We start from the raw sequence: 17,793 nt of genomic DNA, 5'->3' as shown, positions 1-17,793 counted from the left end.
GAATAATTTTCAATAATTTTCCTTTTGAATAGCCGGAATAAAAAAGCAAGCTACCAAAATTGAGCGATTCAAATAATTTACAAATCAAAATATTGAAAAACAAAACAAACAAAAATTGAAAAAAATGTTATGGAAAAAAGTTACTTTTTGGAATTATCCAATTTTCCGACTTTTCCTCATGAAAAGGATAAGGTATTTTTATTTCTAAACCTTCCCCGATTCACAACGAACAACCTCTTTTCTTTTTTTCCGGCAATTATTCGAAATTTTAAAAAACCGTAAAAGCCGTCCTTGAACCTCAGCGAACATTTAGAAAAAAGAATTGACCAAATTGGTCTAGGCGTTGTTGAGTTAGATAAGATTAGAAAAAAAACATTCATACACTAGAAAGCAAACAGTAGCAATTCTGTGTTGAATTGTTTGAAAATTTTTATATTTCAAATATAAAATTTTCAAATGTTTTTTCTTGTTTTTTTTTTTTAATAATTAACTATTAACTATACATATATTTTTTCTGAGTCTATCACGTTGCATTGTAAATTTTCCACCGAAATTACCTTTATATAGAAGACGTGGGTGACTAAAATCGGTCTCTTTATTCGAAAATTTCAAGTTCATACAGTATTATTCTGCCAAAAAAGTCTGTACTTGAAGGAAATAAAAACTTAATTTTTGCTGCTTCTTTGTTCTTTATAGGCCGATTTAATATAAATGTTTGGATGGAATTTATATCTTCTGGATAGAATGCCTCCTCCAAAATTTGTTTACCGTCTTCCGTTTCCACGTGGATTAGCAGCGTTTTCGCTACGAAACCTCCCTGAAACTGGAATGAAAATTTGCTGACCGCCTGTGGTTCCTCAAAACGTATTATTATCCATTGGGGAGTGCCCTAAAATTAAAATAAAATAATTAATATGCTAATTAAATGGTTCGAAAACTGGCGAAATGATTTTATACATGGAAATAATATATTTCATCTTCATCGCAAATGTGAAAAAACCTTAAGTTGCAAAACTTTCTTAATTTTTTTAGGTCGTTTTGGTTCGTTCGGGATTTTCTTCAATTTTGTTTTTTGTTAAGTTTTTAGAAAGCAGAAGTACACTTAATTATATTATCTAATTATAATTATAGCTTTTAATTTATTGCGTTTAACGAGTAAAACACAAACTAGCTTTTCTGTGCTTATACAAAAGCTGCTGATTTTATTGTTTTTAAAGTAATATCGCAACTAAACTTCGTGTTTCAATCAAAAAAAAGTAAATAAAATAAAACATTAATTTAAATTATAGTGTAAATGAAATAAAATTAAAAATATCATTTTTTCATCGCATGTCAGTCTCTTACATTTCGAGCTTATCTTGCAAACTCACTAACTTTCAAATGATTTGTCTATAACTGAATGTGTAAAGTTTGTTTTATCTATATTTGTTTACCATCTCGGGTGTAAGATTTTATGTCTCTGGCGTATTTAGTTATTGATTTATCTTTGACATCTTTTAGTAATTTTTAACAGTATCCTTATATGGGAAGGAGACGGGATTATCTTTCTATTAGAACTGCTAAAATAAATTTTGTTTATGTTGAAAACGCCTACAATAAATATAAATTTATAATTTTCAATCTATTTTGTTTTATTTCTTTCTAGTATGTCTCTTTCTAGTATGGTTTTTGAATTAAAAGTATAAACATTTGTGTACCACCGGTGGTACACACTGCCAGATAAATGAATTTGCCTGAAATTTAGACAGAAATGTCCTGTGTTTGGCATATATCCGTACAATCTCTCTGAGTCCCAGTTACCTACTTACCAGGATATTCTTTTGTGTTATCAGTTTCAAAGATTCCGTATAGGGCGACTCCGAGGCGACAACTATGAACCTAGGAGTAAAGAATAGTTGAAGAAATAGTTGCAAAACTATAAACGATTAGAAACGAATTAGTGAAGTGTCAGAGGATATAAAAGTTAAAAATATAAGTGTAAAATGCATTATAAATCGGAGAAACACGCATTTTAAATAGTTGATATTTTGAACTTTAAATGCAAATATCTCAAAAACCATAAGTCAGCGACAACTATATATGTACATATGTATATATTCTTGATCTGGAGGACCTCCCCTATCCCTACATACCCATTTCAACAATCGGGGGAAGGTATTCTAAATCGCAGCCGTTAAAAATTCTAGTGTAAAATGCATTATAAATAGGAGAAACACGCATTTTAAATAGTTGACTTTTTTATTTTAAATGCAAATATTTCAAAAATTATAAGTCAGCGAAAATATATATATTTTTCTTGGGTCAGCTTAAGAATATCGTCCCAGAATTTCGGAAATAAAATGTGTATGGTCGGATAGAAGAGGTTCTCCAGATCAAGAATATTTTAAATCGAAAAAATACCTAATTCAAATAGTGGCAATTTGCAATTTTAAACGCAAATATCTCGAAAACTATAAGTTTCCCTCGGCTATAACCGAAATCCTGGGACGGTATACTAAACTTTGCCCGAAATTGGGGGATGCTTTCTAAATTCCAGCCCCTTTTTTAAAGTTCAAAACCGGTTGTCTCAAACCAAAATTATATACAAGCGACAAAATTATATTAACGCCACTTTCATATATACTTCTGATATTAAATATAAATAATATTTGTGAAAGATATACAAAATTAATATAAGCACTTGCTTCATTTGAATTCCACGAGGTTTCCGCCACCGAGTCGAACATGTTTTGCTTCCCGTATAGCTTTACATCCTTTCCTTGCACAGAACTAACACTTAAATTGAAACATAAATAAATATTTATAATACATTTCTTATATTAATATACCTGCATTTAAATGACAATTTCTTTAATAAGTTCATCGCTATCGTAAACAAACTTTAAAAAGCATCCCAGCAGGTACTATATGGTATTTTGATACCTTTACGCCGCATCTCCACAGGCAATAACTTTTGGCAACCACCTATTAAATCTACTGCCATTAATGTTGGCAACATTTTGAAATTATTAAATATAAATTGTAATTAATATATACACAGTTCCGATTTCTTTGGCGCCGCAATCTGAAAATACCGTTGGAAAGAGAAAGTCCTCCTGATTAAAAAATATGTTGTGGTTATGGGTCCGCAAACGCTTAGTTTACGAGATATTCGACTTTAAAGTTCAAAAATTCCCAAAATTCGAACATTTCAACAAGCTATTTCACTACATTTAACAAACTTTATGCACATTTTTCACTTCAAATTCATTTAATTAAACTGTAAACATTTAAACAAATTCAAAATTTACACTTTTTGCAGGTTTTACAAGTAAAAAAAATATATTTTAAAAATTACCTCTTACACTCGTAGTGATCATCATTTATGTGCTAACAATTATGAAGAAATGGAGCGCTGCCATATGATAATAAGAAAATATGAGCAATTCACTAAACATTAGGGGTATTCTCTTGCTCTTGCAAAACCCTTGCACGATGCAAGAGTTTCATATATTTCCTCTTGGTGCACCGGCACGACAACAAATTTCTTCTTATTCTTCTTAATTGGCGTAGACACCGCTTACGTGATTATAGCCGAGTTAACAACCGCACGCCAGTCATTTCTTATTTTCGCTACGTGGCGCCAATTGGATATTCCAAGCGAAGTCAGGTCCTTCTCTACTTGGTCCTTCCAACGGAGTGGATGTCTTCCTTTTCCTCTGCTTCCCCGGCGGGTACTGCGTCGAATACTTTCAGAGCTGGAGTGTTTTCGTCCATCCGGACAACATGACCTAGCCAGCGTAGTCGCTGTCTTTTAATTCGCTCAACTATGTCGATGTCGTCGTATATCTCGTACAGATCGAATGCGACATTCGCCGTGGCCAACGCGCAAAGGACCATAAATCTTTCGCAGGACTTTTCTCTTGAAAACTCGCAACGTCGACGTATCCGTTGTTGACATCGTCCAAGCCTCTGCACCATATAGCAGGACAGGAATTATGAGTGACTTATAAAGTTTGGTTTTTGTTTGTCGAGAGAGGACTTTGCTTCTCAATTGCCTACTCAGTCCGAAGTAACACCTGTTGGCAAGAGTTATTCTGCGTTGGATTACAATAACAAACACACGCGGAAAACCCATGTATATTTGCGTGCAATGTCACGCAAAAATATAATTGCAACCCTGTTTTTGCCGTAATTTTACATAAAGACATATTACGTCGTTAAATTGTTCAGGAAGGTAAGTTTTAAATGGATTTTATAATTTCTATTAAATTATAATTATATATTCGATAAGCAATATGGAGTCTCCATAGGCAATACGCACAGCGATACAGTTACAATACAATAAAATTTGCCTGTCTAGATGTCCCGTTAATGAGGGGCAACAGAGTCTTGTGTAAACACAGTTTTAGAAAACATATTATCGATAAACAATTTGCTTTCCAAGTTTTGAGGAAAACTTCTCAATTAATATCGTATTTCTGATATCGTCTTAGAAATATGTGCTTAATGTAAAGTTGTGTGAAATTATTATAAATTATATATTGTATTTGAGTATTTCGCTTTGCTGTCCGGTAAACGTACAATTGAAATGATAAAGGCTATTTTAGTTTTTAACAACCACGGAAAGCCTAGACTTTCGAAGTTCTATCAATATTTTGTAAGTTACGATAAATATTTAAAATAGTTTTTATTAATTATTGTGATTATCAATAGAATGAAGATATGCAGCAGCAAATAATAAAGGAGACCTTCCAGCTGGTTTCAAAACGAGAAGATAATGTTTGTAACTTTTTAGAAGGGGGGAGGTAAGTAAACCATATTTAAATTATGAAATATTGTTTTTAATATCTTTTTAAGCCTTATTGGTGGGTCAGACTACAAATTAATATATCGTCACTATGCAACGCTTTATTTTGTGTTTTGTGTGGATTCATCTGAAAGCGAATTGGGAATTTTAGACCTTATCCAAGTTTTCGTGGAAACTTTAGACAAATGTTTTGAAAATGTTTGTGAGTTAGATTTAATCTTTCATGCTGATGCTGTACATCACATTCTGGCTGAGCTGGTAATGGGAGGAATGGTTCTCCAGACAAATATGACCGATATATTAGCACGAATCGAAGAACAAAATAAACTAGTGAAGCAAGAAGTAAGCTGTTTATACACATTTTTGAGATCAATATTTATCAAAATATTTTTTTACTTATAGGCAGGTATATCTGCTGCCCCCGCACGTGCTGTGAGTGCTGTTAAAAGTATGAACATTCCCCAACAAATAAAGGATATTAAGCTTCCCGATTTACCCCAAGCGATTAAAGATTTAAAATTCTGACCGGGTCAAACGTCCGCCACCCTAATTTTGGACTCATTTATTACCAGCAATATGCCGTCTTCTTCTATTAATTCAACAACATTCCCTACGTTGTCAACTACAGATACCGATTATTATACATTTTTGCGTCAAAATGCATACGAACTAATTGAAGATGAATATGATGTCAACTTTTCCACTTCATACATTTTTTCATCAACTAGTTGCAATTCCGATTACTATCAAAGGGAAGCCGGAATAAGTTTTTTTTCGATGGAAACGAAAAATAATCAAAATGACATTAAAATAAAACCTAAGAATGGAATGGAAAATAATATGGAAGATGATAAACAGTTAATCAATATATCTGGCCAAGAAACCCCTAAACGAAAGAAAAAACAGAAGAAACAGGTATCGCTTATTTGCAATAACCGTTAACTAATAATGTTATAATGAAAATATATATTTATGAATTTATAAAATATTAGTAAAGAACACGTGATAACTGCTTGAAATATATAATCACTTCATTCGTTCAATGCAGTACAATTTACTACAACCTAATTTACTTGTGTTGAATATTGATTTGTAGAATTAACTTTGTGAATGATTAAAGAACTATTAAATATTTAGAGCAGTCTTTACGCTGCATTATGCACCAAAAAAGAAGAACTAAGTTCGGCCACAATTTCTAAGAATTAGGAATGTCAAAATTGTATTTAAACAATAAGAACTAACTTCGGGAGTAAACGAACATTTTATACTCGAAATTTTTAGGTTCCAATGGAGGGAGGATGGAGTCATGGTAAGAAGTTCACGCAAGTGAGAAAAGTTCTCTGATCGCCATTCACTTGGGAGTGGCCAAAAACGATTATTTTACATATGACTCAAGCAGTTAATGACTTGCGGTCTTGGACCAAGTAGCCTCTGTGTAGCCAAAGAACATCCGTTTAAGGGCGAGCAAAAGTGATAAGGCTTTCAACAGCCTCGGATGAGAGGCCCCACTTTTGATGACGAACATGGCAAACGAATTTAGGATTATGATTTGAGGGCATGAACTTAGAGACCGAGAGTTGAAAAGGAAGAGAGACGCATTTGCAAACAAAAAAGAGAGAGGCCGAAATGCGTGCGTACGAAGAGCTTGACAAGCTGGTCGACAGGGGTAATGCTCGAAAATTCTACGAAAAGATGCGGCGACTAACAGAAGATTTCAAGACCGGAGCATACTCTTGTATAACCCCCAAAGGTGATCTAGTGACTAATGCCCAGAGCATACAACTGCGATCACTTTTCTTAAAAGGAAGCAGTACACTTCTATGAATTGCAAATCAGTTCACAAAAAAATTGTAAAATTGGTATTCTTAACAGTACTGTATAATAGCGTTACTTGTGGTCGAAATAGAAGAATATCATAAGTAATTGCAGAAAAATAGCATATGATTTTTAATAATGGCCGGAAATTTATCAAGGAAAATATGTTAAGTTCGGTAGATGTTCGAAGTGGTATTTGAAATTTATGCACATTGTAATATTTGCAAATCAAAATATTCATATAAAACACATTTAACCATTTTAAAGAAATGGGCATCCTACAGCGGAATTACCGCCCAATATTTTCTTCGGCCCCTTGGAAGATGAAAAGGACAAAACGGTAATATTTTTAAATTCAAATGTTAAAAAATGTCTTAGTTATGTGTGTAAATTCAATCGTTTTAAGAAAAAACCAGAAGTTGCAACTGCTTACCGAATTTTTCATTCAATTTAACTATATTTTTAATTTTATTTATTGGTAAAACCAAATTTGTACAGTACAAAATTTTCTCATATTAAAAAATCGAAATATCGCTCATCATACAAGCAGTGATTGATGACCTTTCTAAATTTCATACAAGTAAAAACTTTTAGTATGGCAACAAAGAAGTTGTGTATATCAGCTATTTGATATGTCGCTTACGTCTTCAAAATATTTAATAAGCTGGCTTCAAGAAACCATGTACAGGCAAGAAAATCTCTCTATCGCTACGTCGTGTCCGGCAGTCGTCAATGTATTTAAAGCTTATATAGCGTTTACATATGCGTGTCTTGTACTCAGTGTTTAAATGAGTTAAGCATCCACTCACTCTACCCGAAAAAAACTGGCGCACTCTAATAAGAGAGCTTAATTCACCACAGCTGATGGCACTACAACACACCACACTCGTACGCAACCCAACTCGCCACACCTGTACACCAACCCAGCCCACAAAAGGAATGGACAACGGGAAAACTTACACAATTCGCGTACAAATTTCGGACACCACCATTAGCGCTGCAATATTTTAATAAAAAAACGTCGTCAATTCAACTCAACTTTATATCCTACGCGGCGCCACAAACGCATTTTAAATAGTTGAATTTGTGAATTTTAAATGCAAATATCTCAAAAACTATAAGTCAGCGGCATCTATATGTACATTTATCTGGCACGAGGTACGGCCCATTCGTCTTTCTTCGCCGTCTCCTATCCGTCCGATTTGGACGACAAAAGTGTCTGTGTGTGAACTGGCAAATAGTATTTATGATCTGTTGATGGGTAGTACTTTCAAATGTCATCATTACATCCGGAAGTTGCGTTCGACTCCATTTTGACAATGGCCGTCCCCTTCTTTCTTTCGAAACGTGGGAAACGTCAACATTGGTTGGTTTTCTCCTGTTGCAAAATTTATTCTTTTTAATTTTGCGATAATAGTGCAAAGTAAGTGTAGTAAAGTAGCTTATTTACAGAGAATTATCTTTATATTATGGAATTTTTCCTATATTTGTGACAGATGCCACGTGAAATAAAAGAGGTGAAAGATTTCTTAAACAAGGCACGTCGTGCTGACGCCCGTGCTGTGAAAATCAAGAAGAATCCCTCGAACACCAAATTTAAGATTCGTTGCTCGCGGTTCTTATACACATTGGTGGTTCAGGACAAAGAGAAAGCTGAAAAAATCAAGCAGTCCTTGCCGCCAGGCTTACAAGTAAAGGAAGTCAAGTGATTGTGTTACATTTGAAAGCGTGTGATAACTAGAGTATGGAAAAAATCTCCATGTGTTCTGTGAGCACTTATGCAGAAATCATATTTGTGTTCAAGTACTGAAATACAAATCAATATGTTTCAAAAAATAACTCGGTTTTTTTATTTGTTTGGAATAAGTTCAACTGGGATAACAAAAATTATATGGTAAATGTTAAGACTGATTTGAATATGTTTGTTTGGAATAAGTTCAACTGGGATAACAAAAATTATATGGTAAATGTTAAGACTGATTTGAATATGATATTAGTTTTTACATAGATTGAAGACAGACCGAATGTAAAAAAAAAAAAAACCCTAGGCTGGGATTTAGAATAGCATCCCCGGATTTCGGGAATAAAATGGGTATCACTGGAAAGCTATTGTGGACGTTCTCCAGATCACGAAAATATATATATATAGTTACCGCTGACTTATAGTTTTAAAGATATTTGCATTTAAAGTTTAAAAATTGATAACTTTTACATTGGTAATTTGTATATTTGAACACCATTTTTTTGACTTATATTATGCACTTTTCACTTACTAACACGATCACTTAACGTTCCTGTATATTAATTTTTTTAATATTTGTTGTAAATAAAGTTTATTTTAATGTATTTTATTTATAGTACAATTCTATGCATTTGCACATATAACAAAATTTCACTGCAAAACTAATGTTTTCGAGTATTTTGTGAAATTAACGCCATTTACAGATATATAATTATGTATAGACGTACAATGCATCACAAAAATAAGTATGCAGTTCATCTGTTTGGCAATGAAAAAAAATAAACATTAAAACTAATAATAAACAATTTTTTTATTATATCACATTTTAATTGAGGGCAGTAACAAAAAAAAAAAACAGGAACTTAAATTAACAATTTTCCTAATTAGTTAAAGAGTTTAAATTGTTGGAAATTACGTGACTAAACTATTAAACACTAAGTATAGATTACAAAAAATTCAAACGGGTTTACTTTCAGCTTTGGTAATAATTTATAGCCTTTGGATTTTTTAGTCGCACTCAATCTGGATGGCACGGCCTGAAAAACCTTATTGTCATTTAGTTTGAAGTTGCATTCCGTGACCGTCCGTCCTGTTTTTCGATTGTGCCATCTACCACACCGCTGCACGATATGTAAGTATGGGGTGGATAATCCTTGTATAGAGTTAATAGACCATGTGGAGTCGTAAACCCCTCCTTGGGGCTATTGGGTCGAGATATGCGATTAAAATCCGAACCTGAAGAGATGACAGCGATATCGTCCGCGCAGCAGGCAACCTTGAAGTTCTCCCTGTCAAGGAGAAATAATAATTCGTTGGCTGCAAGGGTGATTTCTACGAAAGTACCCCAGCAGGAGCTGCTTGGAGAGGAGTTCATTATGCTCCTTAACTGGGAGCATAAGCGTCTCACTTTGAAGGTGTTCGATGGGAGACATCAAGAGGAATCCCGTCGTGGTGCGGAGTGCAGTATTTTGATAGGTCTGGAGTTTCCTCATCTGCGAACCACTGCATCCAGGCGGCCATATTGGTGCTGCGTAGTTTAGGACCGGCCGGCCGATTGCCTTGTATGTTGCCAACAACGTTTCTTTGTCTTTTCCCCATGTGCTGGCGGCTAGCGGCTTGAGGATTTTGTTGCGGCTCTGTACCTTGGCGATAATCGCGGTCGTATGGGGAGTGAAGGAGCATAGACTATCAAAGGTTACACCTAAAATCTTAGGGTTATTGACAGTCGGAATTTTGACGCCATCGACTGCAATATTAAGTTCAGTCTATACTCTTTCGTCGAGTTCGTAAAAGTGGTCGCTGGGAATTTGGCGGGGGAAAGTGTGAGGTTCCGTGCCCATCGAACACATGCCATCGATTCCATTGCCCGACGTCAATATCGTGCAATCATCAGCGTACGAGGTTATGGAAACCCCCTCTGAGTCTGCGGGAGTTTCGAGATGTAGAAGTTAAACAGTAGCGGGGAGAGGACACCACCCTGCGGAACCCCCTGTTTAATTCTTCTCAGTTGAGATGTTTCACCTTGAAATAGTACGGATGATTGACGAACGTTCAGGTAGTTCATGGTCCACCTCTTTAGTCCTGGAGGAAGCGTAGTTTTCTCAATTTCCTGCAGTAGCGTTGTGTGGTTGACTGTGTCAAAAGCTTTTGACAAGTCCAACGCTACGAGGATCGTTCTCTCACAGGGTGGTTTCTGGTTGAGGCCACGAACTATCTGCGCGTTTATGACTCGTAAGTGCTGTGGTGGTGCTGTGCACTTTTCGGAATCCATGCTGGTGGCTGGCTAGGCTCAGGTGGTCGGGAGTAGCAAGGCCTCAAGTGTCTTCACTACTGGGGAGAGGAGAGTTATCGGACGATAAGATTCCCCTTTGTTACCGGGTTTCCCAGTTTTTAGTAGTGGGACCACTCTTTCGACTTTCCACACATCAGGTATTTGAAGAGTGGTCAGCGACAGGTTGAGGACCTTGGTGAGATAACTTACTCCTGTTGAGCCTAGATGCTTTAGCATTAGCACGTTAATTCCATAAGCGCCAATGGATTTAGAAGATTTTGATTTGTTGATGACACTCTGAACCTCCTCATCGGTGAAAGTAAGTGGCGCACAGTCGTTTGGCATTTTGCGTAGCCGTCGGTTAACACATCGTTTGGCTTTGTCTACCAAAGGGTGCAGTGTAAACTGCCGGCTAAAATAGCTCGCGCACTTCTTCGGGTCCGAAGAGGCATGACCATTGAATTGAACTTCAACTCGGTCGACAGTAGCCCAAAGCTTACTCACACCGGTGGAGTGGTTATAGGACTTCAGGTGCTCTATCCATTTCGTGCGCTTATGATGATTTACCATTCGGCGAATCTCCAAATTGAGATCCCTTATTCGGGGATCCCCGGGATCGGCATGGCGTAAGGTGTCGCGCTCGTTAGCTAAAACGGCTGCTTCGGGTAGGAAAATGGGGGCGGATTTCCGCTATTCTTCCAGCCGGAATGAAGCGAGTGGTAGCCGCTGCGATCTCCTTGCGGAATCGACATTCGCCAACGCATACGTCCGTAGGAATGGGTAGAGCGTTGAAGGTGCTCTCAGTAAATTCTGTGAAGCCGACCCAGTTAGCTTTGTTAAAGTTAACGAAGGTACGGTTGTCCACAGAAACGAAATCAGGTTTCTCGATCGAGATAATTGTGGGCAGACATTGACAGGCAGGAATGCCAAATATCGTGGTGCGCGTTAAAGTCGCCTAGTACCAAACGGTTTTCACCACGAAGTAGCGCGCCTATATATCATTCGAAACAATGATGTCTTCTTCCTTTGTGAAATATGATTGGGAACCCATTTTAAAGGACAACTCAGGCACTTTTGTGTTGAGGCGATATTGAATGGTGGACTAAGGAATTCCATAAGTATTGGATAGTTTTTGGAGACTTAACGACTTATAATACTTACCTGCAAAAACCTCTATGTCATTGGAAAAAAATAACTTTTTCGCAATGAGTGCACCAAATAAAAGTTCTTTGATAAAGTCGAAGACGCAATTATCAGATAGTCGATGGCAGCTTCGATTAAGATTTTTCTTGGCATGTCAGTTTAAACGTTTTTCTTAGTTTAAATGCAAAACGTGAGAAATGTCCAATCACTAACACACTTACCCTCCATCCTTGATGTAAAAAATACAATAAAACAAATTATTTAGAAGTACTTCACAATATATAGTAAAACAGTTATATTTACAAATTCGAAAAATTTTATAATTTCATCCTGAAGTAGAATCATCTTCTTCTCCTATTTCCAGTATAGCTTGCATAATTTTTCGTTTCAGTTTTTTTTTTGAACTAAGTGAATTAAGATGACGAAATTCTGTTGCAATCAATTCACCAAAAGCGTCCCACTCATCTCTTGAACTGATGAACATACATTTATCTTTGCTTTGTTTAGATCCCATACCTAACATATTTTTGTTATACTGCATTCCACAATTGGAATTGTGGCAGCAAAAATTTGTTTGACCAGTCTGTGGTTCTTCTATAGGTTCCCCTCGACTTTGTGGTTTCAATTGCAAAATAGATTTTTGGTCCAAAATTTTAGAAGCTTTATTCAAGTCTGCTTGATTTACATTTTGCAGATGTTGATTTAATGGTGGAGAATTGAAAATATTGTTTGTTTCGCTTTCAGCAACCAAAGTTGAAATTATGTTTTCACTCCCTTGTTCATTAAAATTCATTGATCGATCTACGGATGAATGCTCAGAAATTACCGCAGAATTGTCAACAATGGTCGCATCATCAAATTGATACTCTGTGATTTGCTCAATTACTACATCCCTTTTACGTACTTTTGAATCTTTGTTATTAGGTTCCTTTGTCTCCTCTTCACTGCTGTTATCATATTTAGTATTGGAGCTTATTTTTCTTTTTTTAGCCAGATAACCTCCTGGACGTGGTTCAATTACATCATGAAGAAATCTAAGTGATTGAAAATGTTTCCACCGACATCCTTCTGCTGTTGACTCCGTGTCGTATCCAGTTTCCTCAACTCTCCTTTCAAGTTTTTTCATCTCAGAATTAAATTGATTTCGCAAGTTGTGAATTTTTTTTCCAAATTCTAATCTGGTTATATGTAAGCTGTTACAAATATCGTCGATGGCTTTTGTTCGTTTTTCCTTATTTTTATATGCCTCAATATAGTGGTTCCATAAACAGTCATGCTGACGGTAAAGTTCAATCAATTGTGTAATTTTTTCACGGGTCCATACTGTACTTTTCCGACGGGAGGTCAAAACTATAGAATCATCAGAATTTTCCATGCTTTTTTGAAAAACCTTATTTTTTGAGTATAATGAAATGTTTGTTTACATTTTTTTAGAGGTTGGTGAAGAGAGCTAACGATATAAATTTTTACCATATACCACGGTCCTTCCTATCGATTATAGTTAAGTGATTAATGCCGATTCACAATTATCGTTCCATTTCATTAACATTTCACAATATTGTACACTATTTTGAATATACTTAAAAGTTTTGTTTTATGTTCTCTGCCTGAACCTTCTCTATATTATACGTTCTCTGTTTTACAATACAAGAAACAACTGCTGGATACATCGCTATAATAATCCTTTTTATACCATGTTCAGACCGACACTTAATCACACGATTTTGGCTGTTGAATGGATTATCCCACTAATCTTAAAAATTTATCAAGATTTCGCCATACAAAAATGACAGTTCCAAATCACTTCATTGAAATGATTTCAAACTGATCCACGCTAAATCTCTCTGTGCGACTCTGATTTTGCGCAATCTACTTGTCAGCACTGGAAATCTGTTGCTGATTTAGACACTACAAAGGGGGAAAAATGTAAACAAACAAATTTACGACTTAACAAATGAAAAAATGCATCTATTATTTCTATTATATGGAAAATATTAAAAAAAGACGGCTTTTATTTGAAAATACTATATGACAATCTTTCCTTTTGATAAATATTAAGCGATGTGAATTCTTGAATGACAATAACAGCTGTTTTTTGATCTTTCTAACGGCAGTGAGAACACTGTTGGGTTATGAAATGCTTAAATGTAATCTAATCTTTTAAATTTTCGGTCTGAACATGGTATTAAACCATTGGCTACCAAACGGTTTTGATGAAATCCTTCACCGGCTGCCAAGAATGTTTTTTGTTAAATCCATTTATTCAAAATAAAGCGAGTTTTTAAAAAACCTACTGAACGTTTAAAGCGCTTTCCACGATCCGAGAACCGGATTTCAAAATATTTAAATATTTTGTGATAGGGTTCCCAGTATATTAATATAACATGCTACACATCCCATACATATCGCATTCCTGGATCGTGGTCAATATATATTGAGCGTTTAGCAGTCTCCTAAGAAATATCCTATTTGTTAATCGTCCGCTTAATTGGCACTTATGATGTCAATAGATGAAAGTATTTGTAATTTATTTCATTAATTTATGTGTTCGTACCTGCAATTCTTAATTTGTAGCGCGATCCTGTAAGCAGTCTCTAGTCACTATTTAACACATTTTGAAGTAAAGTCTCAATTTGCAACGAGTGACTGTTCAATAAACAGTCTGTAGCATTAGTCTCAAAATATTGTCACCTGATAGTTAACAGGTCACACAACTAGAAAGAGCTCTTGGCTGCTATTTTGAATATACTGAATAGAGATCATCATAGATATTAACCGATTGACTCAAACACGAAAATGTTAAAAACAAATCAATTTTACATAAATTTCGTAAATATTATGAAACAAAGTCAACATATATTTCTATTTTTTATCGGTAATTATGTTTTTTGACTATGTTGTAGAAAATTTTATATTTGTTATCGACATATTTATTTTCATTCAAGTGTAAAAACATCTCTGAATAATGAAATGTAACAGATTTTGTGACTGTTACTTATAGAATAGCAAAATCGTCTCAAGTCACAAATGTTGTCTCAAACTTAAAATCTCAAATTTAGAGACTTGTGACTGTATCACAGTACAGAAGCGCACGGTAATTGGTAAAACCAGGATTGCCAAATTCGCATTTTATTTAGGGGTTTCACATTGTCTTATAATGTTATAAGTTATAACCATCCGAAAACATAGAGTTCAGAGTTGTATTTACGCCCAATTTTCAGGGCGCTGATCAACGCATTGTATTGATCCGTTGTGCTTTTGAGCGCCGTGGAGCAAGGCTGTCGTCAGCAGATGTCCACGTTAAACACACCGGATGTTATAAGACCTGCGAAAAGTGTAAATTGTGAGTTTCTTTAAATGTTCACAGTTTAATTAAATGAAAGTGACAAATGTGCGTAAAGTGTGTTAAATTAAGTGAAGTAATTTGTTGAAATTTTCGAATTTTTGAACTTTAAAGCCGAATTTTTAAATCAGGAGGACTTCCTCTTTCCAACGGTACATTCAGATCGCGCCGCCAAAAAAATCGGAATTGTTGAATTGTTTATTTGTTGAAGTGACAAATGAGAAACTGTGTCATTTGGGAAATAAAATGTGATAAAAATAAAGACAAATTAAAAAGAAACTAGTAAGTTATTCGATAAATACCTAAATTATAAACTTAATAATCACAGTAATGCTCCTGCAGTACCGGAATACGTTCAGTTCGGTTCACACAAATTTCAAGTTGTTGCGCTAAAGTTTCATATCTGAACGGAGCCTAAGTGTAAACATAACATTTTCAAGTGGGAACGCGTAAAAAAATTGGCGGCTTTGTATTAAAAGAATTAGGGTCTTAAATATAATATCATCTAATTTGAAGGTCTAAATATGCCGGAAGAAACTGAGCAAAATTGTGAAAGTTTAAAACGTCGCAATTTACCTTGGATAGAGAAATACCGGCCAATGACATTCGAAGAGATTGTGGGAAATGAAGACACAATTGCACGTCTTTCTGTGTTTGCTACTCAAGGAAACGCTCCAAATATAATTATAGCGGTATTTTTTTAAAATAATAATTAAAAGACTATGTACTAATAATTATTTTAAAGGGTCCACCTGGTGTAGGAAAAACGACCACCATTCAATGTCTAGCTCGTATATTGCTAGGCGACAGTTACAAAGAAGCTGTCCTTGAATTAAATGCGTCAAACGAACGTGGAATAGATGTAGTCCGTAACAAAATAAAAATGTTCGCACAAAAAAAAGTTACTTTGCCAAAGGGCAGGCATAAAATAGTTATATTGGACGAAGCGGACAGTATGACTGAAGGAGCCCAGCAAGCCCTCCGCCGAACCATGGAGATTTATAGTAATACAACAAGATTTGCGCTAGCATGTAACACAAGTGAGAAAATAATTGAACCAATTCAATCCCGTTGTGCGATGCTTCGTTTCACTAAGCTTTCAGATGGTCAAGTACTTGCCAAGTTAATTGAATTGTGCCAACGTGAACAGTTGTCATATGAGGAAGACGGACTAGAAGCAATCGTTTTTACTGCCCAAGGAGATATGAGGCAAGCGTTAAATAATTTGCAATCCACTGCTCAAGGATTCGGTACGATTACTGGTGCTAATGTATTTAAGGTTTGTGACGAACCTCACCCTATGCTTATACAAGATATGCTGCAGCATTGTACCCAAAATGATATACACAAAGCCTATAAAATTCTAACCAAGTTGTGGCGGCTTGGCTATGCCTCAGAAGATATAATAGGAAATATATTTAGGGTATGCAAGCGTCTTAACGTGGATGAAAATATAAAGCTTAATTTTATCAAAGAAATTGGCGTCACTCATATGAAAGTTGTTGACGGTTTAAACTCTTTCCTCCAGCTCACGAGCCTTTTGGCTAAATTGTGTGACATTGCTGAAAAGTAATAAACTGGCATAAACAAAATATAAACTGGTTGTAATTACATTAATATAATGTTACGTGTTAAAATATAACTTTTGAGTCGTTTAGATATTCAAGCACAAACATATTCATAAGCTTCCATATTTCAATAATGGGAAAAGAATGGAAAGGTACAAAATTGATTATTTTAATATAGGGCGTTCTTCGAAAAAATAAACTTGACATCTTTGGCAAAAATTGCAACTTCGAAAAAGCATCACTGTCGTAGCTGATACGCAAAAATGCGCGAAGCTTGCATCATTTGAAAATTAGTTGCACAAAAATGTACACCAAAACCAACTGTGTTAGCTAAAATGTCATTGTAAGTTATTTATGTTAAATATAATTGTATAGCGTTATTTCGATTTTAAAAAAATTTTTAGGGATTAAAAAATTATTGGTTAGTTTTTGAGATATCCAAATGAAATTTAAGACGCATGTAGGTGCATTTTTTATTCATCATTTGTCGGAATTGACCAGATCGAACAACTATATCACACATATCCCATACAATCAACTATTCAGATTATTTAAACTTCGCTTTAAAACTAGCTGTCTCAAAACCAGCTTTACACACATGTTACGCATATGCGATTTTATAGAAAAAACAGTCTCAAAACTATTCAAACACGGCGGCGAAGAACTGATAATCAGCTTTGTAAAATATGGTCGGACGAAAGCATGCCCAATGATTGGAATTTAAGTGTGCTCTGCCTAATCCACAAAAAGGGAGACCCCACAATCTGCTCCAACTACCGTGGGACAAGCCTCCTCAACATCGCGTATAAGGTTCTATCGAGCGTACTGTGTGAAAGATTAAAGCCCACCGTCAACAAACTGATAGGACCTTATCAGTGTAGCTTTAAACTTGGCAAATCATCAACCGACCAGTTATTCACCATGCGCCCAATCTTGGAAAGAAGGATCGACACACATCACCTCTTCGTCGATTTCAAAGCTGCTTTCGACAGCACGAAAAGGAGCTGCCTTTATGCCGCGATGTTTGAATTTGGTATCCCCGCAAAACTAAAACGGCTGTCTAAACTGACGTTGAGCAACACCAAAGCTCCGTCAGGATCGGAAATAATTCGAGCTGCGGAA

General features: G+C 35.4%; 5 protein-coding genes across 8 annotated transcripts; 3 read left to right on the top strand and 2 right to left on the bottom strand.

Moving 5' to 3' along the window:
- Window positions 1-577: 577 nt before the first annotated feature.
- Window positions 578-2,933, bottom strand: LOC126757258 (nuclear receptor 2C2-associated protein). Of its 4 annotated transcripts, XM_050471030.1 has the most exons (4): window positions 2,829-2,933; window positions 2,685-2,775; window positions 1,809-1,878; window positions 734-889 (listed from the first exon to the last, which is right to left on the bottom strand). In XM_050471030.1, the coding sequence occupies exons 1-4, from the start codon at window positions 2,861-2,863 to the stop codon at window positions 858-860; spliced, it is 228 nt and encodes a 75-aa protein (XP_050326987.1). In that variant the 5' UTR covers window positions 2,864-2,933; the 3' UTR covers window positions 734-857. The 4 variants fall into 4 exon arrangements, with proteins under 4 accessions (XP_050326984.1, XP_050326985.1, XP_050326986.1 ...); XM_050471027.1 differs by lacking the exon at window positions 1,809-1,878 and having other exon boundaries at window positions 578-889; XM_050471028.1 differs by lacking the exon at window positions 1,809-1,878 and having other exon boundaries at window positions 578-889; window positions 2,685-2,769; window positions 2,829-2,917.
- Window positions 2,934-4,420: 1,487 nt separating this feature from the next.
- Window positions 4,421-5,857, top strand: LOC126757257 (AP-3 complex subunit sigma-1). The gene is made up of 4 exons (XM_050471025.1): window positions 4,421-4,639; window positions 4,696-4,787; window positions 4,840-5,131; window positions 5,192-5,857. Exons 1-4 carry the CDS (start codon window positions 4,571-4,573, stop codon window positions 5,312-5,314), a joined length of 576 nt encoding a protein of 191 aa, XP_050326982.1. The 5' UTR covers window positions 4,421-4,570; the 3' UTR covers window positions 5,315-5,857.
- A 2,051-nt stretch (window positions 5,858-7,908) lies between these two features.
- On the top strand, window positions 7,909-8,443 carry LOC126757259 (60S ribosomal protein L38). Its single transcript, XM_050471031.1, has 2 exons — window positions 7,909-8,027; window positions 8,101-8,443. Exon 2 carries the CDS (start codon window positions 8,101-8,103, stop codon window positions 8,311-8,313), a length of 213 nt encoding a protein of 70 aa, XP_050326988.1. The 5' UTR covers window positions 7,909-8,027; the 3' UTR covers window positions 8,314-8,443.
- Window positions 8,444-12,017: 3,574 nt separating this feature from the next.
- LOC126757251 (uncharacterized) lies at window positions 12,018-13,649 on the bottom strand. The gene has a single exon (XM_050471013.1). The coding sequence runs from the start codon at window positions 13,133-13,135 to the stop codon at window positions 12,086-12,088; it is 1,050 nt and encodes a 349-aa protein (XP_050326970.1). The 5' UTR covers window positions 13,136-13,649; the 3' UTR covers window positions 12,018-12,085.
- A 1,862-nt stretch (window positions 13,650-15,511) lies between these two features.
- Window positions 15,512-17,051, top strand: LOC126757252 (replication factor C subunit 2). Its single transcript, XM_050471014.1, has 2 exons — window positions 15,512-15,795; window positions 15,849-17,051. The coding sequence occupies exons 1-2, from the start codon at window positions 15,628-15,630 to the stop codon at window positions 16,674-16,676; spliced, it is 996 nt and encodes a 331-aa protein (XP_050326971.1). The 5' UTR covers window positions 15,512-15,627; the 3' UTR covers window positions 16,677-17,051.
- Window positions 17,052-17,793: the final 742 nt, after the last annotated feature.

Source organism: Bactrocera neohumeralis, chromosome 4 (assembly GCF_024586455.1).
Source record: "Bactrocera neohumeralis isolate Rockhampton chromosome 4, APGP_CSIRO_Bneo_wtdbg2-racon-allhic-juicebox.fasta_v2, whole genome shotgun sequence".
NCBI lineage: Eukaryota > Metazoa > Arthropoda > Insecta > Diptera > Tephritidae > Bactrocera > Bactrocera neohumeralis.
This window is presented reverse-complemented; position numbering and strand designations above follow the sequence as displayed.